At 41.9% G+C, this 27,257-nt stretch overlaps 1 protein-coding gene across 6 annotated transcripts in view; it reads left to right on the forward strand.

Annotated features, from left to right (window-relative positions):
* MCTP2 (multiple C2 and transmembrane domain containing 2) overlaps positions 1-27,257 on the forward strand; it is a 162,956-nt gene that overhangs the window by 122,635 nt on the left and 13,064 nt on the right. For 5 of the 6 annotated variants that reach the window (XM_048867608.2, XM_075133195.1, XM_075133194.1 and 2 more), the window contains 2 exons: positions 10,781-10,903; positions 13,760-13,801. In XM_048867608.2, the coding sequence (XP_048723565.1) occupies positions 10,781-10,903; positions 13,760-13,801 (165 nt within the window). Of the gene's footprint in view, positions 1-10,780; positions 10,904-13,759; positions 13,802-14,374; positions 14,526-27,257 lie in introns of all 6 variants that reach the window. The other variant, XR_012670295.1, reaches the window with a different exon arrangement.

Below are 27,257 nucleotides of genomic sequence, written 5' to 3' on the forward strand. Positions count from 1 at the left end.
TTCTACAGTGTTCGCTACAGAAAAAGATCTGAAGGCTTTTCACTCTAGAACTACTGTACATGCATAAAGATAGGCCCCAAGGATCCTTCTTACTTTACCCTTCCCTGGGGCCGGGGGAGGGAGGAAGTTGTAGCCACAAGAAAACTATATAAAAGCATCAAACCAGAGTTCTGGTAGGCTATTATGCTTTGGGGGTTAAATGTACATATGTTAAAATAAAACCTAGCTTGTTTTCCAGTTGAAATAACATCGGCACCAACACCCAACTGCATCATCCTCAGATGTCTGCAATGCAGTACAAAGCACTGGGCAAAAATCATTGTCAAGTGGGGGCTCTACTCTAAGCCCTAGTAGAATGGGAATGTTTAAGGGATCTTGTTTTCTCTCTACTGGGCTGCTGTCTCCGTAGTGTGACCTCTGATATGCCGCCTTGGGTATCTCAGCACTGGGTATACCTACACAGCGCAGAAAAACCCATGGTACCAAATCTCAGATCCTGGGTCAATTGAATTGTGCTGTGGGGCTAAAAACAGCAATGTTGACGTTCCACTTGGGACCCTCTGAGACCCTCCCAACTCACCAGGATTCAAAGGCCGGGCTCCTGCCTGAGCAGAAACGCCCATACTGTTTTTTTTAGCCGCACAGCCCAAGCACTGCGAGTCCAAGTCGATTGAGTATTTTGGAAACACCGAGCAACAAAATAAAACAGCAATTCATCGTGCAAATCATCATGATTCGTTAATGTCTAATTCTGAACTCACGCACTGATGTAAATCCGCTGAAGTCGATGCCAGTGCTCTGTAGCAGGACTGGGATCCCGCAGGAACCGCTGCCATAATATCCTGAGCAGGTAAAATGTACTGTGTTGCAGGCAGTATTGGGTGAGCAAATAAAAACAGACTGCGGTAATTTGCGGGGAAACACTCTAAAACTTTTAATACTTAGATTTAAGCGAGGGGTAGAAAGAGATTTGATGTTTATTATAAAAAGAGTTGAAGTATTTTTACATGGTTTAAGCAAGATTTGTTTTATTCTTTTAGTGGTAAAATTTGTGTCTGAATTCTGTTTTTAAATATAATATATTAACCAGCCTTTTTTGTTTTGGGGGCAGGGGTTAGTAGTTGCAAGATTTGTGGGATCAAAGCTTTTTGCGGGTGGGAGCAGGATCAAAATGCAAGAAACAATGCGGGAATGGGTGGGATAGGTATTTGCGGGGCAAAACATGAGCATGATTAAAAAAATAGCCCCATGCAGGGCTCTAGTTGATGGCAACACTGTACAAACAGTTTGATATCAGAATCTGGACATTCTGCAAGGGATCAGAAATCATTTTGAATTTACCTGTACCATCTGTCCAGAATACAGAGTGGTGAATAACTGTGGTATCCAATGAGAAAAACAAAGAAGAAACTGCAGCCTTGCCAACTCTTGTGATTGTATTGGGAGCCTCACAGTATGTTATTTTTCTTAAAGCCCCAGTTCTGGGAGGCCTGTGATTACATGAGAGCTGCAGCTTTCATTTAAGCTCCTCACAGCAGCAGAGAAAAGCTTGAAAATGTGTCCTCCCCCGCCAAAGGTTCAAAAACCATAAGGCATGTAAATAGGACCCAGAATTCATTGGCTTAAACAGCAGGAGAATTTTCAAATCTATGATTTTTGGGGGGAGCAGGAGAGAGAAGGGGCGTGGCTTATGTCTTTTAATGCTTGGGGTTGGCAACACTTAATTGTAATTCATAGAAGCCCAATTCGTCTCCTGCTCGTTTGGTGCTCTAGGGAGGAAGTAGGTTCCTTCATCTCTTTCACTGAGCAATCTGTTCCCCGTGCCGCAGTGCACGTGGCTAGCTACTCTGGTTGCTGAATAGAGTGGGTGAAGCCAGGGCTGCGCCTGTTCTTAATCTTCTTCTCTCCAACCTTTTTCTCTCAGCAGGGGAAGGGGTGGGGGTAGCCCCTCCTCACCCCACTGCAGCTGGAATGTGGGAAATGGGAGCTAGAGCACTGGAGCTGAGGTGGTGGTTTCCACCTCGAGGAGACATGCCTGTGCTCTCTATGATTGAGCTAGCACACTAAAAATAGAAGGGTCACTGTGGTGCCATGAACAGCTGCCTCTGTACCTGTCTGAGACAGTACGCATGTACCCGTTCAGCTAGCCCTTCTGCGGCTTCACTTCACTCATTTAGCTCAGTCAGCTGCCAGTGTGTCTCCTCAAGCTGAAAATTACACCTCCAGCTCGCAGTGTAGACATGCCCTACATAGGGCAAAGCATGAGAGGGAGGGGCAGGGCTTTAACCCTTTTACTCCATCACATGGCTGAGTAAGGGCTGCAACGATCTAATCCATTTGTAATGACTGTCCAGGCCTTTTCCTTTTTTGCTCCTCAGTCTTGTGTAACCAATATCTTTAGAGGTTGTTTTTTGTTGTTGTTGTTGTTAAGAGCCCTTTTTCTGAACATACGTTAGGTTCTAATCCCTAGTTCTGTGCAGTGACATGCATCTAATGCACAGAGACTGTATTCTTTCTGGGCATGATTTCTTTTGCTTAGAAGCTAGTCCTGTTTGTGATGGAGGGTTTGTAGAGGGCTGCTAACATTTCTTTGCCAGAGGTACACCCTTAAAATCAGGAACTTGTTACACTGATGAGATGCACAGAGCAATGTAGTGATAGCAGGTAACATGGTATAAATATTTAAAGATCTCCTTTCCTTCGGGTCATTTTTGATTTCAGTGATCCAAGCTCAGTAGAACATACACTTCATAAGACTATTGAGATTCCCCACATTCTTTTGCTGGGGAAAAGCAAATTAGATCTAAAGCAAATAGGTTTCTTCTGTCAGCAACTGTTTATTTAAACATTATTTCTCTTTCTGCCACATGTTTTATGTCTCATGTTATTGCATTACAAAGAAAGAGGAATTCTAATACAGTCTTGCTGATCAACTGTTTCTTGAATTAATTGCATTGCTGTTAGGCACTGTATTTGGTATACTGCCACTGAGTGTGTTGGGGTGGTGGGGGCAGGATTTGGAGAACCAGTGCAATAGGCACAGTAGGGATGGTGGAGACAATGCTATGTGGATGCATCAGCCTTTGCTTCCCATCCATAGGACAAAGAGGCTGCTCTAGCTCTGGAGGCATTTCCCAGTACACAGTCTGGTAGCTCAGACTTCATGTTGGGGGCCAGGATTTGGACTTGGTTCTTGTGATGGGTTGTATAAACCTCACATGAGTCAGGAAAGGGTCAGTGGGCCGTTGGGGGTGCAGTAACCCCCACCCTGTGATATCTGAAACAGGTGACAGTCTTTGAGGGAGGAGTGAAAAAGAGAGCCCACCTCAGCTGCTGGCTGACTGGGAGAAAGAGCAGACGGTGCGCTCTCTCACTGTGGGGGAGAAGGCTGGCTGGAGCCAGGAACTGGGGAAGACTGATGCCTCAGGGCCTCCCTGAGGGAAGGGAAGAGATCACATCTCTTTGTTTGTTTTGGACTTTGGGGGTACCCCAGAAAGGGTGGAACATTTAGGTGACCTAGCCAGAGAGCTAGCCAGGTGTTGGAGGCTGGGTGGAACAGCTGAAGGCCCCACAGGAAACAGACAATGCCACTGCTGCACCGTTCCACACGATAAGGGGGCGCACTGCGAGGGGGTGTGGCCACAATGATCAAGAGTCTGTGAGAGTCTGTCACGGTCAGATGTGTGTAGTAGCCAAGTATTTCTTGATAATGTGACATTTTCACATTTTGTAAGACCTTGCTGCTAAAGCTGCTTGCTCTTTGATGTTGCCACTTTGTGTGTTTTCTCTTTTAATCATAGGAATAAGTCTCTGCCAGAAATAGTTGTCAGTAGGCCTATTTTCTCCTAGAGATTCATCTGAACTTTTTTTTTAAGGTCAATACCATATTGTATAGGCTAAAATCCCTTAGTTTGTTTGGTACAGGGAGGGATTAAAAGTATTATCTGAAGAGAGATATCTTGTAATTTTGTCTATCATTGAGCATTCAGCTGTGACAGGTACTCCTATTTGATAGTCACTATTATGTATACAAGGACCTGAATACATTAGCTTAGCCTTTAGATAGATTAGAATTGTGGAGCTCTTCTTCCCTAGGACCATGCTCAATGCATTGGACCATATTTGTATCTCAGGTCAAAATCAGAGTTCTGGTTTGGGGCCAAAATGGATACCTTGGAGGCACAACTTCAGATTAGCTCATGTTTTCCCCCAACCAGGCCCAGGTTCATGAATCTAAGCAAACCTTTTGACAAAGCTGGTTTCAGATTTGAGATCAGTGAAATCTTGTGAGATGTGTTTTAAGGGCTTGGGGGTTTTAGTTTTGGTTTTTGGGGGGGTGTTTTGCAAACTTTTTTCACAGCTCCACTGATGAAGCATTTGCTTAGGACTGGGACTTAGAATGGTCAGCCTGACAAATTGCAGTTCCAGTAAAGGTTCTTTGCTCACGTTTCATGTCCTTTCCCTTTTTTATTTTTTTCCATCTGATGAAAATTATTTCTTTGTACTTTTCCCATCACTGTCATGTCCCAAGAATTACTCTGTCACACAACGCACGGGGCGGGGTGGTGGTGGTGTTAACCTTCACTTTGTCAAAAAGGTTTACTGGGCCAAAGGGAAGCTTTTGTTTATTAGAGATAAATATTCATAATTACCATACAGAGATACTACACTGACATTGCTAACACCTCACCCCGCCCCCCAAATTAGGATTCTAAATCTCCAAAAAATTATTCTACCCCATGATTGTGGGGTTGCTGGTGGTACACATTTTATGGGCATAGTTCAGGAGACACCCATCTAAAATCTGGTTTTAATAGTCAGATTCTAAATTGGAACCAGAAGGACAGAAAAGCCAGATTCAAAATGTGTTTCTAAGGGTTTCAGCTCAGATTGCCTTCTCTCATCTTTTACACTGCTGTCAAAATGGCCACTCTCATGGTTGTTCAAGCTCCATGCTTCTTGACAGGAACAGTTGGACTCCTCTTCTGTGATTTTTCAGATGAAATGGTTTCCAAACCTCCAGAGCTTTAACTTGTAGTTATTAGGCCCTTTGAAACAGCAACACATTAATCAGCTGAAATCAAGTGGACTGTCTCCAAAGCTATGATGCTAGTGTTCTGTTCTAGACAGGACTCCACTCTAAATCTTAACTCCAAGAGTTCTTCCTTCTCCAGAAAGGTCTCTCTCATTTGTATTTTTATTTTGAACTGTCGTTGTTATGTTTTATAATTCTTATAAGTCTATTCCTTATTGGTTCTTATACTGCCCAGTTCAGCCCTTTCACAAAAATTCTTTGCCTTTTTTTTTTTTTTTTACTTTTATTTCAGAAATTGGCTTCTACTTTTGCTTGCTAACTTTTCCCATCTGGAATATGCAGTTTACCAATGTAGGTGGTGATGGTGCTAATGGTTAATATTTAATGGAAGGAGTTCGGTCTACTGATAATATGAAGCACTATGAAAAAGTTAAGTTAGAGTAAAGTACTTTGGGCAAGGACTCCTGGGTTCTCTTTCCTGTTCTGCCATTGGCTCACTGTGATCCTGAATAAGTAATTTAACCTAGTTCTGCATCAGTTTCCATAAGTATAAAGTGAGAATGAGAATATCTAACTTCGTGTGTTTGTATGGAACTTCTTTTATGTCTTCGGCTGAATGATGCTATGGAACTATTTATAAGGCACATTTCAAATACACCGAACCCTCACTAGAACACGCCTCCATATAGCGCGAATTCGCATATAACGCGGTTGTGGCCATGGATCCCGAATTTAATTACTTTAATTACAGTTCATTTTAATGCGGTTGCCGCGTTAACGCGGTCCTGCGCTCGGATCCCAAATCCCGCGTTCTCGCGAGGGTCCGGTGTACCTTATAAACTGCTCTGTACTGTGTGTTCTAAGTAATCACCTCACATACCTCTGAAGCTGAATAATTTCTAATTTCTGAATATATAAATAAATTTGCCCTTGCCACCATACTGTGCAACAGAGCTTAAAGCGCTCTGTACTCTAGCTACAGAAGCAAATCAGCTCTTTCAAAGCAGGCTTAGTGAAGTGCAGCTACCTGTGGGTTGGAATTTGGCAGCTGACTATGGGTGCATCAGTAGCAATACAATGTAACTTTAGGAAAGGAATTGATCAACAACCTTGTCCGTTTGCAGCTATGAAACTATTTTGTAAATAAGCTTAATTTTACTACTCAAAATGTAATTTGGTCAGGAGACCTAACAACGTACTTGTACAAAAAGTGCTATGGGATTATTAATGATTGCAAATGAACAGGATCTTGATTTTATATGCTATCTAAAGGACAGAGGGTTTGAAAGTTCATATTAGAATTACAATTGGGGACTTCTGTTGGATTATCTAGTGTAGATATTATGGTGACCGCTGCACTAAAAATGTACACACAGGCTCTGATTCTGCAATTGGATCCATGCAGGCAGGTTCTTGCAGAGATTCTTTGACTTCAGTGGCACTCCAAAAGACGATTGCAGATTTGGGTCCTTAAATCCAGCCGTCCCTTTCTGTATCATCATGGGACTGAGTTCAGTACTATCCCAGATAGGTGTTATGTATACAACCTCCTTCAGTAGGTTACACTGACTTTTTAATTCATAACGATACATGCTGTCATTGAAGAGCTTCCACAAAAAGATCAAAACTTGGGTTTGATAAATATGTGGAGGTCATTCTTGTCCAGGGTGGTGTTTGGATTAGGGCCAGAACTGAAATCACCCTTACTGTATCTCAGAAACGTTAAATAAGCAGAGGTATGAGGGGGCAGTGGTTGAAACAGGTTCAGAGGAATCTCTTTTGTGAGAACTTTACCACCTTCTATAGCATCTTCTTTGTAGGATTTCAAAGCTCTTTGCAATGAATATTGACTAAAGCCTCACAGCATTCCTTCAAGGTAGCTAAGTATTATCCCAGTTTTGTCCAAATTCCTGTCCTGCTGTGGTCCATGCTTGCATACATTGGTGGAGTCGAATTATGTATAGTGTGGAAAAATGTGATCTACCTTGTCATGTTCTAACTTCAAGTGCTGTGAATCAATAGTATGGGACTGTGTTGTCTGGAATTGAATCCATTTTCTAAAAGCGTATATCTTAGGCTATTTTTTTATTACTGGCCATCAGAACCCAATAAAACAGCCTCTAATTCATTCCATAGCAACACAAAGTAGGGGTTATCGGTGAAAAATACCATTGTTGAGCGGTTGGCTGACTTAGAATGGGTGATAGCATGTGGAGTCTTTCCCCTCTTAGTAGCTGGGCTGAGTTGGGCCCCAAGTGGGTGACAACTGGGCAGTTTGTCTTACACAGAAAGAACTTTTTTCATTTACAGAGTGCATCTATCCCCATTCCCCAGGCATGAAATCCTGGCCCCACTGAAGTCAAAGGCAAAGCTCCCATTTATTTCAGTGGGGCTGGGATTTTGCCATAGGAGTTGGAGCTGTCAGTTTGTGTCCCTATCACAAAATCACTGCCACAAATGGCACTAATTGGCACTCTTGTGAGCAGTGTCAGAAAGGCTGAGGATTAATAGATGTGGAGACTCAGCCATCCTCTCATCCCAAAAGTTTCTCCTTCGCAGTATTTGGATGCATTGGCAGGAGGTGGTGGTGTTTTTATTGCTGTTGCTCATGCTGTACCTGCCTTGTAGAGTTTCAGTTTCAATGCTGTCAGTCCAGCACCTCTCACCAACCTAAAGCTGTAAAAGAAAAAGGGCATGGCAGGGGATTGTTAGCTGTGATGTCACAGCTCTTTCCCCCTTTAAATAAACAGATGAGTTAAGTAAATTCCACCTTGGCTGTGTTATTCTAATGATGGGATTTTAGATCTTGAGCATTCATTCTAGAACAGCATTTCTGGATTTAAAAATCGAAAAGCACTTGGGTATATGTGTCTTGTATTCCAGGACAGATGTTTATGGTTTAAAGCTACTTACAGCATTAGGCTGGCCTGGAAACACATTGTATGGCTGGAAAAAAGAATTTTGTGATCACAACATGCATCCTGTGGCAATTGTGGACCTAATTTATAACCTTATTCTGTGTTACCATCAACTCCAAGCTCAGACCCTGTTCAGATGATGTCATTACACAAAAATATTTACTGCTATCTGCATATAGGAAGGAGTTGATGATGATAAAACCTGATTTGCTTTGATTTCTTTGAAAAATCCAGCCATTTTTGTTCTAAATCTCTGTCAGGGAGGTCCCATCCCACTCTGAACCATTTTGCAGATCAATTTACTTTGAAATTTGGCTTCTGCTTTTAGTTTCTGGCATCACTAGTTCAGGTATCGCTCCCCATGAGCAAAATCATACTCCTACTGTGGGCCCAGAGGTCTCCAGACACAACTGAAATAATGTGGTTATCCAGTGTTGAGAGGTGGCTGGGAGACAGGATTTTCTGATCCCATTCAGGGAGGCCTTGCATCCTGCTCACCACAGAGCCCTGCCCTATAAAAATGGTCATAGTGGGCTAGTCCATCCAGCCCAATAGACTGCACTGACAATGGCCAATGCCAGATGCTTCAGAGGGAACAGGGCAATTATTGAGTGATCCATCCCCTGTCATCCAGTCCCAGCATCTGGCAGTCAGAGACTTAGGGACATCCAGAGTCTGGGGTTGCATCCCTGATGATCTTGGCTAATAGCCGTTGATGTGCCTATCCTCCATGAATCTATCTAGTTCTTTTTTGAACCCAGTTGTACTTTTGGCCTTCACAGCATGCCCTGGAAATGAGTACCGTAGGTTCATAGAATCATAGAATATCAGGGTTGGAAGGGACCTCAGGAGGTCATTTAGTCCAACCCCCTGCTCAAAGCAGGACCAATCCCCAACTAAATCATCCCAGCCAGGGCTTTGTCAAGGCTGACTTTAAAAACTTCAAAGGAAGGAGATTCCACCACTTCCCTAGGTAACGCATTCCAGTGCTTCACCACCCTCCTAGTGAAAAAGTTTTTCCTAATATTCAACCTAAGCCTCCCCCACTGCAACTTGAGACCATTACTCCTTGTTCTGTCATCTGCTACCACTGAGAGCAGTCTAGATCCATCCTCTTTGGAACCCCCTTTCAGGTAGTTGAAAGCAGCTATCAAATCCCCCCTCACTCTTCTCTTCCGCAGACTAAACAATCCCAGTTCCCTCAGCCTCTCCTCATAAGTCATGTGTTCCAGTCCCCTAATAATTTTTGTTGCCCTCCACTGGATGCTTTCCAATTTTTTCACATCCTTCTTGTAGTGTGGGGCCCAAAACTGGACACAGTACTCCAGATGAGGGCTCACCAATGTTGAATAGAGGGGAACGATCACGTCCCTCGATCTGCTGGCAGTGCCCCTACTTATACAGCCAAGAACGCCATTGGCCTTCTTGGCAACAAGGGCACACTGTTGACTCATATCCAGCTTCTCGTCCACTGTAACTCCTAGGTCCTTTTCTGCAGAACTGCTGCCTAGCCATTCGGTCCCTAGTCTGTAACGGTGCATGGGATTCTTCCGTCCTATGTGCAGGACTCTGCACTTGTCCTTGTTGAACCTCATCAGATTTCTTTTGGCCCAATCCTCTAATTTGTCTAGGTCCCTCTATATCCTATCCCTGCCCTCCAGTGTATCTACCACTCCTCCCAGTTTAGTGTCATCTGCAAACTTGCTGAGGGTGAAATCCACGCCATCCTCCAGATCATTAATGAAGATATTGAGCAAAACCGGCCCCAGGACCAACCCTTGGGGCACTCCGCTTGATACCAGCTGCCAACTAGACATGGAGCCATTGATCACTACCCGTTGAGCCTGACAATCTAGCCAGCTTTCTATCCACCTTATAGTCCATTCATCTAGCCCATACTTCTTTAACTTGCTGGCAAGAATACTGTGGGAGACCGTGTCAAAAGCTTTGCTAAAGTCAAGGAATAACATGTCCACTGCTTTCCCCTCATCCACAGAGCCAGTTATCTCTTCATAGACGGCAATTAGATTAGTCAGGCATGACTTGCCCTTGGTGAATCCATGTTGACTGTTCCTGATCACTTTCCTCTCCTTTAAGTGCTTCAAAATTGATTCGTTGACTGTGCATTGTGTGAAGAAATACTTCCTTTTGTTTGTTTTTAAACCTTCTGCCTATTAATTTCAGCATGTGACCCCTGCTTTTTGCATTTTGGGAAGGGGTAAATAACAGTTCTTTATTCTCTTTGTCCACACCATTCAACATGGGAGCTGCTTTGCCACCCCAGATGATGAGGAATCAGCTTGGGCACAGGGAAGAAGGAGCAGCAGATAATTAAAGCATTGTAAAAATCCACTGTCTAATCGTCCCATGGGAGTGGATGTACAGCAGCACTTGGGGCAGAAGGTTTCCATCTCACTCACATCGAACCTGCTGGCTATTAGTGCTTAATGAAACTGAGTTGATTTGCCTCCTAAAGAGTAGCCAAGTGCATTTGTTACGAGCTGGCATTGGGGACAATGGCTATCCAGACTTGGCAGGGTCCCAGTAAAGAGGGAATAATCCCCATACACTAGCATTATGTTGGTGGCCTTGTACTCTTCTGAGGAGATGGGGACAGAGAAGCTAACAAACGTCAGCCTAATGGATGAAACACAATGGAAAGAGAATAAGCTATCTGGGTAGATTTTCTTTATTGAAGGGGTGTGGGTGGGAATGAGGTTAACAGAGATACAAGGATGCATGTTAGTAGGGATAATATTGAAGGGGTTTATTATGTTTCTCTTTAAACACTTGTTTTAATCCCCTCTTATTGCTTTGTCTCTCTTAGGTATTTGTGGTCACTGTTTGGCACATAGAGCTTTACATGGTGCCTCTGGCTTTGTTGCTGCTCTTTGTTTACAACTTTTCTCTGATCACAACAGGGAAGGTCAGCAGTGCCCAGGACACCCAGGCAAGTAAAGTAAACTAATGTTTCAGGGCCAATTGTAATCTGCCTTTGAGCAAAAATGATCTTACAGTTTACGGGTTTTCAGCTAGTTCTATGTCCAAATGGTATTCTATTTCTAGGTTCCTGTTAAAAACAAAATAATAGTCTCTAGAGTTTTGTGGTTCATTTCATGTCATAAACCATTGTGGGACAAAACTTACTGCTGTTAAACAGCTGCAAAGTTTCAAATAGTTTTAATCAAAGAATGGGACAATACTTGGCCCTTGGATCTCTCAGATTGCAAGGAGGCATGATTTGAACCCCTGGGTCCATATCCAGCCCTGCAGTTTATTTTTCAGGAATGATTCAGGACTTCCTGGGGCTGAGGAAGGCCAACACAACCCCAAAAGAGAGGCCAGTTTTTAAAAGTCTATTCTGTGAGATCGATATCATCCTCGTCTTATTTTTACTGTGACTTTAAAAAGAAAAACAAAGCTGTTCAAATCCAGCTAGATTTCAGTTTTAGATCTGATTTTTGAATAAAAGTCTTTTCTGTGCAAAAGTAAATTTCAGCATGGAACTCTGTTATGATACAAAATGTCATTTCTGTGATGTTAATGTTAGCACTCTTCGAACATGTTATACATAGCACAGGTCATTGAAGTTAGAAAGAAATAGAGTAAATTAACACCTAGAAGATTCTGTTTCAAAGCTTTATGATAATTCTGATAATGACATCCAGGCAAATTCCCTTTTTGAAATGTTCATAGAAAAGCATTGTCATTTGTACACACAAAAAGCAACTTAACATAGTGCAACCACATGGAGATCTTAAATGAAGGAATAAATGGCATCCTAGGTCAAATATGTATTAAAAAAATAATTTTAGCTAGTCAAGTTGTTCCTAGTGAAGTTTTGAGTCATTCCAAGGTCAAAAGTAGTTACAAGATGATGAAAATCATATTTCAATAACAGGCGACTCTATGCAGATTTGACATGAGGATAAATGGTGAGAATCTGCTAATCTCCAATGTCGGGAAAGTCGGAAGTATTCATAAGTGTATTGTGTATGTTCCCTGAGTCCTTTATTCCATCACCAAAATAGGAATTTCCCACTGGGGAGAATCCAGGACAAATAGTTTATTAAATATAAAAGATAATCTATAAAATAATCTTGAGACTGACTAACCAGATAAAACCAGGAGAGTGCAGAGTTAATGGCTGCCACTGCCCATCGCTCATTCAGTGATGTGTTGTGTACCCTAGCAAACAGAATCTCACTGAAATCTTTATTGTGCTTGTGATGGATACCACAAAGTGCCATGCGTATACAGCTGAAAAGTACAGAACAGCTATTTTCAACAAGACTTTGGTTAATCAAAAGTTGGTCACTTCCCCTACATATGCAACCTGGGAGTAAGGCACACCATATGTGCATATAGTAATGCCACTGACCTCAACAGGATGCTCTCCGGTAAGCAAAGTTACACACGTGCACCCAAGTGCTTTGCTGGATTGGAGCCTTACTGAGCCTCTAGCAGGTCAAAGCATCTTTAATATCCCTTGGATTCTTTTTCTGGTACCCAGATTCTGAGCTTTCTGAATTCCAACTCTGTATATCTCCTGTAGCTCAAAATAGGTAGTGTTGCTCTGAGTTGCATATGCTCTGGGTGGGAGGAGTGGGTAGTATAACTGTCCCTTTTTCAAAATACCAGTGGTTTGAGTACAATCCTATTCTTTCTGCTCATCCAGACCTTGGCTGCACGTGGAGTAGCTTAGTTTTCTTCATGCCTACGTACCCATGTAAATTTTCAAAAACAAAATTCATTTTGTCCATTCTGAATGCACATCACGTTCTCTGGAAATGTGGAACCCGAATCATGTGCCTCAGTTTCCTGAGCTGTAAAATGGGGATAATATTAACCTAGTGTACATTACTAGGCTTCTGTGAGGCTATAATCATCAGGACTTGCAATATGTTTTAAGAATCTCAGGTGGGAGCTGCCATAGATATGGAAAATATTATTATTACTATTAACCTAGCTACGCAAGGCATTTCAGCAAAGACATTGGCAGATCTGGAGGTAGGACTCACATATCCTAGCTCTGAGGCCCTTGCTCTGATGAATAGATACCACTACCTCCCTAAATAAAGCAACCTTTAATTATGATCCTTCACATCCCAACATTTCAGTGATGTTTAAACATTTTAATATGGTAATTCAACTCTTCCTATTGAATAAGCAAGACCTAAATTAACTTGGAGGATCCTGTTAAAGGCTCAGCTAGAAAAACGCTTGAATTGAAAGCCAGGGGTCCCTAAGTTCACACCCTAGCCAAGTCTTTTGTTTTCTTCCCTACCTGTCAGAGTGGGAGTCAAACTGAAGGAATAATGCTGTATAGAAATCTGTATGTGATTCTTGAGATTGATTATGTTCATACTAATGTATTTTCTTCTGTCTAATGTTTCTGTAATGGCCCTAAAGGGAGAGAGCAGTCATTGTAGCAGTGAGGATAGAACAAACTGAGTATAGAATCTTCAGCCTTGACATACCAACTGGTTCATTTATCAGACTAAGAACAAAGCTGTTTACAGACAGTAGAACTTGGCAATGAATTTAAAAGCCTGTTGCCTTCAGACTGCTGGGCTCAGCCACAAATACCTCGATGTAGACTTAAAATTTGCATAGGTTATTGCGTGCTATTGTTCCTGATCTTGGGGGGGAAAAGACCTTGAACATAGAGTAATAAAATAAAAATGGTAGTTTAAAAAAATGGTTTAGAACTAAATGTACCAAATGAAATGTGATAAAAGTTATGTAAATGTTTTGAACCTCTGACTGTCAATGAGGAATTTTAATATGGACATATGTTTTTCAGGAGACCACATACCTGGATGAGGATGAAGATGAGGATGACAAGGTAAGTGTGTCACATGTAGGTACACCAGTTAGAATGAAATAATGCAAATGATGCAGTCTTACTCCAGGAGATTGTGGTTTATACTCTGCACAGGCTGCGGGGTGGGGGAAGAGGCGGTTTCTATTAATGATGGGCAAACCTGAGAATATCTGAGGTTTCATTTGGATAAGCATTCCAAAGTGTGGATGCCTATTTGAAGCTTATAAAAACTGATGTCCCTTTGGAGTCCCCAAAAGTGTGCTAGAAATCACGGGGAAAATTGTACTCTTTTGGGTACAATATTTCTTAACAATTCCAGTTCTGAATCTCAGATGGAAATTCTATCTGAATAACATTTCTTGTGGTATTGAGGCATTTCCAGTTTTTGTCCAAGTTGGAGACCAGAAATGCTGAGATTTGTGGAGGGCTGGGGAGAGTTATCTCAATATTTCAGACCCTCCAAAAATGTTGGTTTTAGTTTGGCTCCTGAAATGTACAAAGGATTGCGGTTGAAGAGAGGTGCCTCTTAGTTTATCTGAATATACTTGCTCATCCTCCCGCTTCATTCTGAAAAATACATCGGATTCTTTCCAGTTTATCAAACCAAGATGACAAATGATAAAAAGGATTAGAAGGCATGACATATGAAGAAAGATTACGAGAACTTAATATATACATCTTACAAAAAAAACATAACTAAGTGAAGGGGAATCTGATAGTCTATAAATTCTTTCAGAACTAAAAGGTAAGGAATTATTTAATGAATAACTGTTAGCAAAAGGAATTTAGATTTTAGGGCATAAATATTCACAAGGTTATGTGCAACTTGCAAAATTTCATAATAACTTGGCATGCCATTTCTTGAATATTCCATAGGTTAATAGAACGTTGAAATTAACTGTTCAGTAGTAAATCAAAGTCATAGTTAGTATACAAACCCTTAACATTACCCACTTGTGTACATTAGGGTTCGATCTAAACAAGCTATTTGCTGGGAACAACTTCTTTACATTTAGCTTACTGTTCTGTCAGAAATTTAAAAAAACTGAGCAGAAATCTGAGTTTCATACAGCTACCAGTTATTATTCAAAACTATGTAACAAATAATTTATTTCAGACTGTGGATTCCTCACAGTCTATGTACCACAACTATCAGTTCAAGTCTTCTCATTTATAATTCACTGTTTGCATTGTGTGATTGGTCAACTAACTCAAATGTTGTTGTTTCTGCTGAGTGAATGATCCTAAAGTCAACAAGAATCTTTCTTGATGGCCACTGAATGCTTCTGGTGCTAATATTTGTGCTCAGACATATTTGTGCTAGTGTTCCCAGGTGAATATTCTTCCAAACAAAAGTCACTGTGCACTGAAATTTGCAGAAAATTAATGAAAAGTAAATTGACTATTTTTATTTGAATAAATCTTTATCATTACATTTTTGGTAGTATTTGTCCAACTGTAATCATGATAGTCTGATTCACATATTAGCACATTATATCATTCCTCCCGCTTATTTTATGCTTACAATAAAGCATGGCTAACATGTTCAAACTAAGAGTTGCATGATTTTCCATGGAGTGGTAGATGTTCAGCATGTCTGAAAATCAGAGGAGTTTCCTAACTTTAGGCACCAGATTTGAAAATGCGAGCCTTCATCTTTATTGGTGTATGGCCTCATTCTTCAGTGTTTACTCACTTGGACAGGCGTATTCGCTTTCGTTTTACCACATTACTTTTCTTCATTTGTGCATGCTGCTTCAGAGAAAACTATCTACCTTGTCTTAAAGCTCTAGACAGTTAAACCATGAATTTGACTGTACTATGTGCCTGTGACCATGGTTTAGAACAATAAAACAAGTCTCACTGGTGTGTGGAGGGGGAGGGAGGGAGGTGGTTCTGTTTTGCTACGTAGAGGCACACAGTACATTTCACCTTATGTAAAAAAGGGGGGAAAGGACATTTGAAGATTTGTTAAATAAGCGTTTTGTCCAAAATTGGCAGAGGACTATGCAATAAATGAATATACTACAAAGCCAAAATATTTAGGTCCAGTTTTACACTGATGTAACTACACCAATTTCTATAGGGTTACTCTGTTTTTGCACATGGATAACTGAGATATGAGTCTAATTGCTCTGCATTTTGCACTTCTCCAAACTTGACCTTATTCTTCTTTTACCACTTTGGTTTTGGAATGCTCCTGAGAGACAATGTTCAAAATGCTGGTTATTTGGGAGGACCATGATGCTGTGGTCAGTGTTGCTTCTAGACCTCACTGCTATATGCATTAAGTATTCATGATACCTGGCAACTCATGAAACTGGGTGGAGCTATTCATAGCAGAGGCAGCTGCTGTGCCAACTCTGTTATTACATTATCAGGTGCCCATCACCATAATACTTCATAGCTAAATCTCACCATAACCATACCATGTAACCTGTAATAGAGTATTAACTTAGACCCTTGTATGACCATCCTGTCAAGTGTACTCCCTTTTTGGATAGTAAGCGAAATGGCATGTGTGCATTGAGGGGAGCCTAGATCCTTAAGTACATTTAGCTGTGCTCAGTATCTTCATAGTTTTTCAAGTGCGGTAGTGATAGGGGTGGTCGGAACACCCTTGCGAGTTAAAGAAAAATGAGTTTGATGACATTATCTCTATGCAATGTCTGCATTTAAAAGAAAAATATACATTTTTTTCCTATTACAGGAACTCCTAAAGTTGAAATCTGCTAGTAGGGTCATAGTATACAAGGTCACTGTTTCTGTTTCCTGTCATTAATGTGTTGTATCAAAATACTCGCACACATAGCTCTTCTGGATTCTGTTGCATGTTAGACATAACAGACCGTGCTTCTGGGAACTGTAACACGACCCCTGAGAGATGAACTGTTTACAAATTATAAACACACAGACGCTTAGTTCAAAAACAGAAGAGCAGATTAACTCCCTTCCACCTAAACGATCAGTCTTGAAAATGACAAGGCTTAATTGCTAGCTCCTCCTTTCCCCACAAATGCCGACACAGAAGACTGTGAAAGATAAGAATGCTTCGTCCCTTTGGCACAATCTGCTCAGTGGATGAATGCCTTCTCGGATTCTTGCCATCTTGGATGCAGATTTCAGACTCTGGGATCTGTCAGGCTATAGCTGTCTGGAGCGGGGATTGTTTTAAAATTACATCACTGTGGCATCTTTCACCCTCCAATACAAAGGTATAGAAAAGTTGCATACAACTCATAAGGATTTTGTAATACTCTTTTGGAAGTGGCATGGAATCTTTCATGACCTCAGGTTGTCGGGATCTTAGTTTTTCTTTTCCTACAAAAGAGACCAAACAAAGTTGCTGCCAATACCGGGTTTGGAAATTGGTTCAGCAGAAACTCGAAGGAAGGATGATCAAGTGATTAGGGCACTAACCTACGGTCGGTTCCTTGCTCTGCCACAGACTTCCTGCATGGCAAGTCATTTAGCTTCTGCGCCTCCATTCCTCATCTATAAAACGGGGATAATAGCACTGCCTCATCTTGCAGGTGTGTGGTGAGGTTAAATACATTAAAGATTGGCAGGTGCTGCAGGGGGCATATAAGTTACCATAGATAAATAAGGAAAACTGCTCACTACTGAATCGATTCCATTTTCTGCAGCATCACCTGTTACTTTGGGGGTCTCCCATCCAAATAGTGAGTAGCACAGCCCTGCTAAGCTACTGAGATGCAATGGGATCAAATCAAATAAGGCTATGGCTGCAAGCAGGGTTATTTACTAACTTCCAAGAAATATAAAGTGTCTTATGCTTGGAAAAGAAATCCCCAAAGGAAAAAAAAGGCATTTTTTCTGATATAAGAAAATTTCTGTTGTACTAGTTGGTACCAAAAATACACCAAGTTTTACAAGCACAGTTCAGAAAGGCTCCAGCCAAACAAATAAAAGTCAGATTCGTCCAGTAGCAAACAGCTGACATTTTCCATTTGTGTTAGATTTAGCATGTGGAAACCTTCCGTATGAATCTTATTTGTACGGGTGGTTTACAATGAAAATTGCATTAATTTTCTCCACAGTAAAGGTCAGTAATTGAAACATGAACCAAGAGTCTATTGTGTAAGACGATATATCCCTATACTTAGGAAAGGTCACTCAAGACAATATCATCTCATTGTTTTCATTCCTTAGGGTAAAAACAATTGCATTAGGGTTTTTTCACCCCTTCAATTTAACAATCATATATAATATTTCCACATCTCCCATTAATATCACTGAAGACTAAAGATGATAAAGGCTTGAAAGTACAATAAGCTACAAAGAGTGTTCTTGTGCTAACAATGCTGTTTTAATACTAGCTGTCTGATAGACAAGGATGTTTCACCAGATCATGTAATGAAAGAAAATTAAGAGCATTCTACAGCCATATAAATAAGAAGAAAACAAAGAAAGAAGAAGTGGGACCGCTAAACACTGAAGACGGAGTGGCGGTTAAGGATAATCTAGGCATGGCCCAATATCTAAAGAAATACTTTGCCTCAGTCTTTAATGAGGCTGATGAGGATCTTAGGGATAATGGTAGCATGACAAATGGGAATGAGGGTATGGAGGTAGATATTACCATATGTGAGGTAGACGCGAAACGCGAACAGCTTAATGGGACTAAATCGGGGGGCCCAGATAATCTTCATCCAAAAATATTAAAGGAATTGGCACATGAAATTGCAAGCCCATTAGCAAGAATTTTTAATGAATCTGTAAACTCAGGGGTTGTACCATATGACTGGAGAATTGCTAACATAGTTCCTATTTTTAAGAAAGGGAAAAAAAGTGATGCGGGTAACTACAGGCCTGTTAGTTTGACATCTGTAGTATGCAAGGTCTTGGAAAAAATTTTAAAGGAGAAAGTAGTTAAGGACATTGAGGTCAATGGTAAATGGGACAAAATACAACATGGTTTTACAAAAGGTAGATCATGCCAAACCAACCTGATCTCCTTCTTTGAGAAAGTAACAGTTTTTTTTTTAGACAAAGGAAACACAGTGGATTTAATTTACCTAGATTTCAGTAAGGCGTTGGATACTGTGCCACATAAGGAATTATTAGTTCAATTGGAAAAGATGGGAATCAATACGAAAATTGAAAGGTGAATAAGGAATTGGTTAAAGGGGAGACTACAGTGGGTCATACTGAAAGGTGAACTGTCAGGCTGGAGGGAGGTTACCAGTGGAGTTCCTCGGGGATCGGTTTCGGGACCAATCTTATTTAATCTTTTTATTACTGATCTTGGCACAAAAAGTGGGAGTGTGCCAATAAAGTTTGCGGATGATACAAAGCTGGGAGGTATTGCCAATTTAGAGAAAGACCGGGATATCATACAGGAGGATCCGGATATCCTTGTAAACTGGAGTAATAGTAATAGGATGAAATTTAATCATGAGAAGTGAAAGGTCATGCATTTAGGGATTAATAACAAGAATTTTAGTTATAAACTGGGGACGCATCAATTAGAAGTAACGGAGGAGGAGAAGGACCTTGGAGTATTGGTTGACCACCGGATGTCTATAAGCCGCCAATGTGATATGGCTATGCAAATAGCTAGTGCGGTCTTGGGATGCATCAGGCGAGCTATTTCCAGTAGAGATAAGGAGGTATTAGTACCGTTATACAAGGCACTGGTGAGACCTTACCTGGAATACTGTGTGCAGCTCTGGTCTCTCATGTTTAAGAAGGATGAATTCAAACTGGAACAGGTACAGAGAAGGGCTACTAGGATGATCCGAGGAATGGAAAACCTGTCTTATGAAAGGAGACTCAAGGAGCTTGGCTTGTTTAGCCCATCCAAAAGAAGGCTGAGGGGAGATATGATTGCTCTCTATAAATATATCAGAGGGATAAATACCAGAGAGGGAGAGGAATTTATTTAAGCTCAGTACCAATGTGGACACAAGAACAAATGGATATAAACTGACCATCAGGAAGTTTAGACTTGACATTAGATGAAGGTTTCTAACCATCAGAAGAGTGAAGTTCTGGAACAGCCTTCCAAGGGAAGCAGTGGGGGCAAAAGACCTATCTGGCTTCAAGATTAAACTCGATAAGTTTATGGAGGAGATGGTATGATGGGGTAACATGATTTTGGCAATTAATTGATCTTTAACTACTAAAGATAAATAGGACCAATGGCCTGTGATAGAGTGTTAGATGGGGTGGGATCTGAGTTATGACAGAGAATTCTTTCCTGGGTATCTGGCTGGTGAATCTTGCTCACGTGCTCAGGTTTCAGCTGATCACCATATTTGGGGTCTAGAAAGAATTTTCTTCCAGGGCAGATTGGAAGAGGCCCTAGGGGTTTTTTGCCTTCCTCTGCAGCTTGGGGCACGGGTCACTTGCTGGAGGTTTCTCTGCACCTTGAAGTCTTTAAACCATGATTTGAGGACTTCAATAGCTCAGACATAGGTGAGAGGTTTATTTCAGGAGTGGGTGGATGAGATTTGGTGGCCTGCATTGTGCAGGAGGTCAGACTAGGTGATCATAATGGTCCCTTCTGACCTCAATATCTATGAGTCTATGAGCATGAAAGCTTCTTTAGTAGCATGAATACTCCCTCCTAGATCATTGGTGTCTCTTGATTTCAGCCTGTCACTACTTCTCAGTGAAGTTATTTATAGGAACACTGGTACACCATGGATATAGACATAGCAGTAATATTTTCTAGGAACAAGATAGAAATGTAAGGGCTGGCTCCTCCAGTCTGGGTAAGCTGTGCTCGGGGCAGGACTTTAGAGGGGGAGTATAAAGGAGCTCTAAATAAACTCTGTCCCAATTTTGCAACCATATGGGGACTAATCTGGTTTCAGGTAATACTTAGGGCAGCCTTATAGCTACTGTAAGTTACACCTGGCTACCTATGGACCCAAATGGCCAGTTTGACAAAGGGGGAGTACAGGGATTGCTCTTGCTATGCCCCTTTCCTCCTGGAAACCTCTCTTACACCAGAAAGTGGAGAGGTGGTTCTTATCATTATTTATACTATTATTATTTATTATTTATATTGTGGTAACACCTAGAGGTCCCAGTCCCATTGTGCTAGGTACTGTACAAACACAAATCCAGGCCCCAAAGCGCTTATGGTCTCAGTGGAAAAAATAAGAGACAACAGGTGTATACAACAAACAGATGGGGAAGGGGGGAGGAACTGCAAGATCACAGCAAGACAATACTGATTAGCTTGATGAGCAGTGGTTACAGCACACCAGTTTTGAAAATATGCCCCTTTCAGGCCAATGGTGCTCTCATTTGTGTCACTCTGAAATAATGCCATTAACTTGAATGGAGTTGTCATGAATTTCACATCATTGTAACTAAGAGCATAATTTGGACCTTATATGTCACTCTAGAATGTATACTTTCCTCTATTGTTCATTGACTAGTTCAGATACATTCAGATTTCCATTGGCAGGCAGGCATATTTTCAGCATGGTGTTAAAAAATAGAAATCCTGAAATGTACAACTGCCTATCATCTTTGGATTGTATGAAGTAGGTGTACAAATCTAGGCATGCATTGTGTACATTTACCCCTCCTTCTGTTAAATAATGAGAATCCTCCAGCAGCAGACAATAGATGTAATAAAGGGCAAGAAAGTGTCTTTGCAACACAGGTTGTTGGGATCATTTCAGTCTATTCAAAGGCCATAATGGAGAAGCACAAATCAGAGTCCAGTTCAAGGTTGCTGTGCTCATTTTCAAAGCACTGCATGAAATTCATCCTAGCTACCAGAGAGACTCTCCCCCTCCATGACCACTACTGCCTACAACAGCCTTATTACACTGGAACAATGAAACTGTCAGCCACCAACAGGGAGAGACTTCTAAGCAGAGGAAACAAAACCTCCACAGGAACTGGTCCAAGACTATGGAACTTGCTGCTAGAATGACCAAGAACCTCATGTTCAGAGTAAAATACAAAACCTACCTCTTTGCCTAAGCATTCTTCTCATTAAATGACATGAACTTACTCTTGGGACATACTCATGTACTACACTGATTAGATTATGCCAATATATCAACCTACGTAGATTCACGATCAACCCATGTTGATACAAACAACTTCCTTAAATATTAGGGCAGCTGTTACAACTGAGAGTACCTTGACCTGGCAGAATATGGAGATTCATTCTCTCCCCTATACAGTCAAAAACAGTTGGGGACAATTCTCTGAGGTTTATAATCCATTAAATCCTTTTGATTTCAAAGGATACACATCTGTGAATATATTGGTCTTTGGGAATCTTTCTTTGGCAAAGATGGGTTTGAAACACCATACTATGGCATAGTGCATGACAGTTACAACGAAAATCAAGCATTGGTAAAGTCTGCATTTCTTTAAATGACCACAACATATTTTTTAAACCCAAAAGAACAACAGAGCAAGAAGCCATGCATGCCTGAGTGTTTTGGATTTTTTTTTTAAAGTCAATCCTGTTTGTTCTTAATACACTGGAGAAATCGTACCTAGTACATTGGACAAATCCCATTAAAGCATTACCCATGTTATGCTTTCAAGGACAATGTCAGTTTGGGTTATCTTCTGCATAAAAGCTGATCATGATAGTTAGACCTGCCCAAGAGCTAGTCAAACTTTCACAACAGATTTTTTTTCCTGAAAATTTCTAGGTTTTCATTCATGGATTTTTTTTATTTTTATTTTTTGGGGCCTGTCTCACCCCTTTATTACTCTTTTTGTGATTTGCCACTATTAATTTTTTTCCTTTATATCCTCTTCTCTCCCCCCAAATGTCCCTTGGGTTAATATGTGCGTTTCCTATGGCATGCCAAAAATCTGTTGATGAATACCAGTTGTATGAAAGTTACATGCAACATTTCTTTTTTGTGTGAGTGTTTTATGTAACTAAACTGAAATCCGAGTGGTATAAAGCCATTTAGGAATTGTTTGTGATTTCAAGCTTGAAGTCTCAGTTATACAATACATTACCATATGAGTCAGCAGTGCACTTAGAGAACAGCATTAGAAACTGTCCTTGAATTTGTAATGTAATAGATTAACAAACACATACTATATTGGATGTTTCCATAGGAAGAAATTTAAAGGACAGATAATAAGGTGCATGGTTTTAACCGTGAGGGTGATTAAACATTGGAGCAAACTTTCAAGGGAAGTGGTGCATTCTCCGTCTCTGGATGTCTTAAGTTAAGCCTGCATGCCTTTCTGGAAGACGTGCTTAGTCAAACACAAGCCATTGAACTCAATACAGGAATGTAGTGGGGCAGCTGCCCCACTCCAGGAGGACAGGGGTTAAAAGCAGCACTGGAGAGGGCTGTGGCTGGGATAAAAGGAGTGTGAGCAGCTGAGGGAGTAGCTGACCACAGGTGTGGCCAGCTCAATCAGGGCCCGGCTGGCCCTGATAAGGGGGCTGGGGGGCCAGGAGCTGAAAGAGTCTCTCTCTAGCTTTGGAGAGAGATGAACTTAGCTGCCCGAAGGAGCAAAGGTACCCGATGCAGAGCAGTGCTCGGGAAAGGCAAGAGGAGCTGGGGAGCTCGAGCCTGGCAACTCCCCAGGCTGAGGCCTTGTTTAAGGCCCAAGCAGGTCCTGGAGCCTGTAGAGGCGCTGCGTCGGTGAGCCTGCGATCCGCTACACAGAATAACTAGATGAAATTTTATGGCCTGTGTTGTACAGGAGGTCAGACTAGATGATCTAACAGTCTCTCTTCTGTACTTAAAATCTGTGCATCTATAGTTCCTAATGATTTCAACAGGGAAGTCTGGGTCTAGTAAACATATCTGACCAGTCATGGATTTCTGTTTATTGTAAGAGATTTTTCCCCCCTTCATATTTCACACAATTTCAAAATGAAGTCATTCTCATCAGTTTTAAAGCTGAAGTGAAATTTCTTTTGTTACTGTCCCTTACTTTCTGGGAAATTATTAAATTTCAGTGAGATGAAGTTGAGAGATTTGTACATAACTCTTAAAGTGAATTTATGTGGGCCAATTATTCGCTGCCATAACCAGTGATGAGCTGCCAAAATCTTAACAACCAGTTCCCTCCTCACCCCATGAGGGGTTGTGTCCCCCACGCCCCGGGGACTCCTTCCCCATCCAACCCCCCATGGTCCTTGATGCGCCGCCCCCCCCAGGACCGCTGCCCCATCCACCCCCCTCCCCTTTCCCCTGACTGCCCCCAGAACCGGGCAGGAGGGTCTTGTGGGCCACCGTAGTGGGTGCCCACGCCGCCCAGCCCCTAAGAACCAGAGGGACCTGTTGGGGGGCAAGGTGGGGAGTCCTGGCAATGCTTACCTGGGGCAGCTCCCAGGAAGCAGCCGGCAGGTCTCTCTGGCTCCTAGGGACGGGGTAGCATAGCTGGGGGGGGGAGCCACTGATCACATCAAAAGTGGTGCCTTAGGCATCAACTCCGTGGGTGCTCCGGGGCTGGAGCACCAACAGGGAAAATTTGGTGGGTGCACAGCACCCACCGGCAGCTCCCCGCCCTGCCCCACGTCTGGCCCCAGCTCACCTCACCTCTGCTCCGCCTCTGCCCCTGAATGCGCCGCCCCACTCTGCTTCTCTGCCCCGCTTCCTGCAAATCAGCTGTTCGGCGGGAAGCTGGGGAGGGCTGAGAAGCAGGCGGCGGCTTCACACTCAGGCCGAGGGTGGCGGAGGCGAGCTGGGGCGGGGAGCGGTTCCCCTGCGTACTCCCCCTCCTCCCCCGGGTTACCTGCTGCAGCGCAGGCGGCCCTCCTCGCGCTTCCCCCCCCCCGCCCCAGTTCCCCTCCTCTCCACCTCTGCCTCCCTGGGCCTGAGCGTGAAGCCGCCGCCTGCTTCTCAGCCCTCCCTGGCTTCCTGTGCGAACAGCTGATTCACGGGAAGCGGGGGTGGAGGGCGGAGAAGCAGAGCAGGGCGGCGCATTAAGGGGAGGAGGCGGAGTGGAGGTGAGCTGGGGTGAGGAGCTGCCGGCGGGTGCTCTTTACCTACCAAATTTTCCCTGTGGATGCTCCAGCCCCGGAGCACCCATGGAGTCGGTGCCTAAGGTGCCACTTTTGACCATTGTTAAATTTAGAAGCCCTTTTAGAACCGGTTGTCCCTCGCGGGACTATCGGTTCTAAAAGGGCTTCTAAATTTAACAACCGGTTCCAGCGAACCAGCTCCAGCTCACCACTGGTCATAACTCTAATAAAGAGTGAAAGGTGGAAACACCTTTCCTTACATAGGCAAAGGCTTTGTATCTTGCTTTTTAAGTTCAGGCTGATGTGTGTTAGTTGGACACAAAAGACTTAATTTCTGAATTCGCTGAACTTTTTTTTTTTTCCTGACATGGTTAATCTTTTGTAAGACCCCTTTGTGTTTTTGTTCATGCAATTAGTATAGAAATGAAGGTTTTCTTAAATCAGGATACGCATGGAAGATTTAAAGTAACATACTGATTATATAATTAATTCGCAGTTGTACATTTATTTTGATGGTGTTAATGCTTTCCCAGAGGCTGAAACTAGTTTGATTCTACCTACAGTGCTGTGATCAGCTGAGAAATAGGGAAGAAAAAGGCCTTGAAGAAATGGGGATTTCACTGTTCATTTGAAGAAAAAATGATTTGCTGGAAACAGGCAGGATCGTTTATTTTAAATTTAAACTTAAACAAAGACGTTATGAGCTAAGGTTTTAAACCGTGGGTGTCCAGACTTTTTTCTTTTTTACTGGGCCAATTACACATTGACTTGAGACACCTCCAGCCACAAAAAGTCATGGTACAATAATATCAAAAGGAGTGTAATGCTGTGGAATCTTCAGCCTTGTGTACTTTGGAAAGAGTACGGAAGTGAAATCCTCCTTTGAATTCATTCTACATCGGACTCAAATGTAGTACATTTATTGATGCTCAAACAAAGCTTTTTACATGATGATGATTGCCTGTATTTATTTCTATATAACAAAGAGCAGTGACTCTATCTTCATGACTTTAGAACGTTCGGTCTTGCATCATTTCTTGGGTCCAGTATACTGTGGGGTGCAAACTTCAATAGGAGCTGAGGCTGCTCAGAACCTCACAAGGGGTCAAAGAACGTTGGAAAATCAGGCCTTTATTGTGCATCGTTTATCTTCTTTTGTGTCACTTAATGAGTTATGCTTTGTGTGTCTGGAGTTAGGGTCCTGGTACTAATTGCCACTCCCCCCCTCGCTCCCCAAGTACGTAACACAGAATGAGGCATAGAAAAAAATCCTGGAATTTTCAAATGATTCTTGCAAAAAAACATTAGTGTGTAAGTACATCACAAGAGCAACCCAGATTACTCGCTAATCAGAATCTGATTTCAGTGACAGCACTTGTTAATTATTTCTGTAGACTACACACACACACACACGCACTTTTCTGTCCTGTATGTTTTATATTACAAATTGGAAATGCCACTATCTAGCAGTGACTTTGTGTGTGTGCATGTGTGTATGCTAGGTAAGGAAACGCATATGATTGCTATTATATCCTTCAGAATGAATCACTGTTTTGTTTTTCTGAGGCAGCTTGGTAGCTGCAGCAGAAGTAATGTTGCGTGTGTTAAACTGTGTTATCACCACATTTCGTAGCTCAATCGGAGATGTGTAAATAAAGTCAGCATGATGCAGATAGTGCTGCCAGATTATCTTCGTACAACTCTGGGCAGCAAGAGTAGGCTTGCCCTGGAAGATCACTTTTGGAAATTTCTTGCCTTCCCTCCAACTACAAGTTGGACAGAACTAGATAATTACTGGGTTGGCTCTCCAGTTTTTGCTCTGTGTTCCACTTGTATGTAAGGTGCATAACAGCAGCGTAGAAATAGTTTAAAATAACCATGACATCATTTAATTCTGACCCTAACAAGGTTATAACTGGACCTGTGTGAAAATGACTGGGTTTTTTTTTCTGTTTTGTCATTAAACGGTTATTTTGTTCTGGGTCATTTCACATTTAAAAAATTCTGTGAAAGTACTTTTTCATACTCAAATGTGATATTTAAAATTCCACTTCTTTTCATAGCACAGTGACGTATATGTAAAAGGAATATCCAAATATTTAAATTTGATCACATCATGAATTTTTTGTTTAAAATTTACTTTGAGAGAAAAAAAAGGACTATGTGTTATTTAAAAATATATTTTGGAGGAGACGGGGAGGAAGACATGTGGCTGTTGTCTCAGAGGTTGTTGATTGGCATCCCATCACTCTAGCAGGAGCTGAGGATAGGGAGTCTGTGTCAGGTACACACAAACTCCTCTCCAAGTGACCTAGTGCTGAAAGGGAAATAGTGATGAACCTTCTACCATTCCATCTGATGGCTGTAGACCCTATCAATCTGTTCTAAGCGGGGGCAAGGACATGGCAGAGGATGGTAGGGTGATGTGCAGAGGCAGAAATACAGGGATGTTCCAAGTGTGAGTATGTGTGGTGCCCTAGATTACCTTCATCTGGCCCTAGTAACTGGGGAAATAGGTGAGCATGCAAG

This window comes from Caretta caretta, chromosome 10 (assembly GCF_965140235.1).
Source record: "Caretta caretta isolate rCarCar2 chromosome 10, rCarCar1.hap1, whole genome shotgun sequence".
Lineage (NCBI taxonomy): Eukaryota > Metazoa > Chordata > Testudines > Cheloniidae > Caretta > Caretta caretta.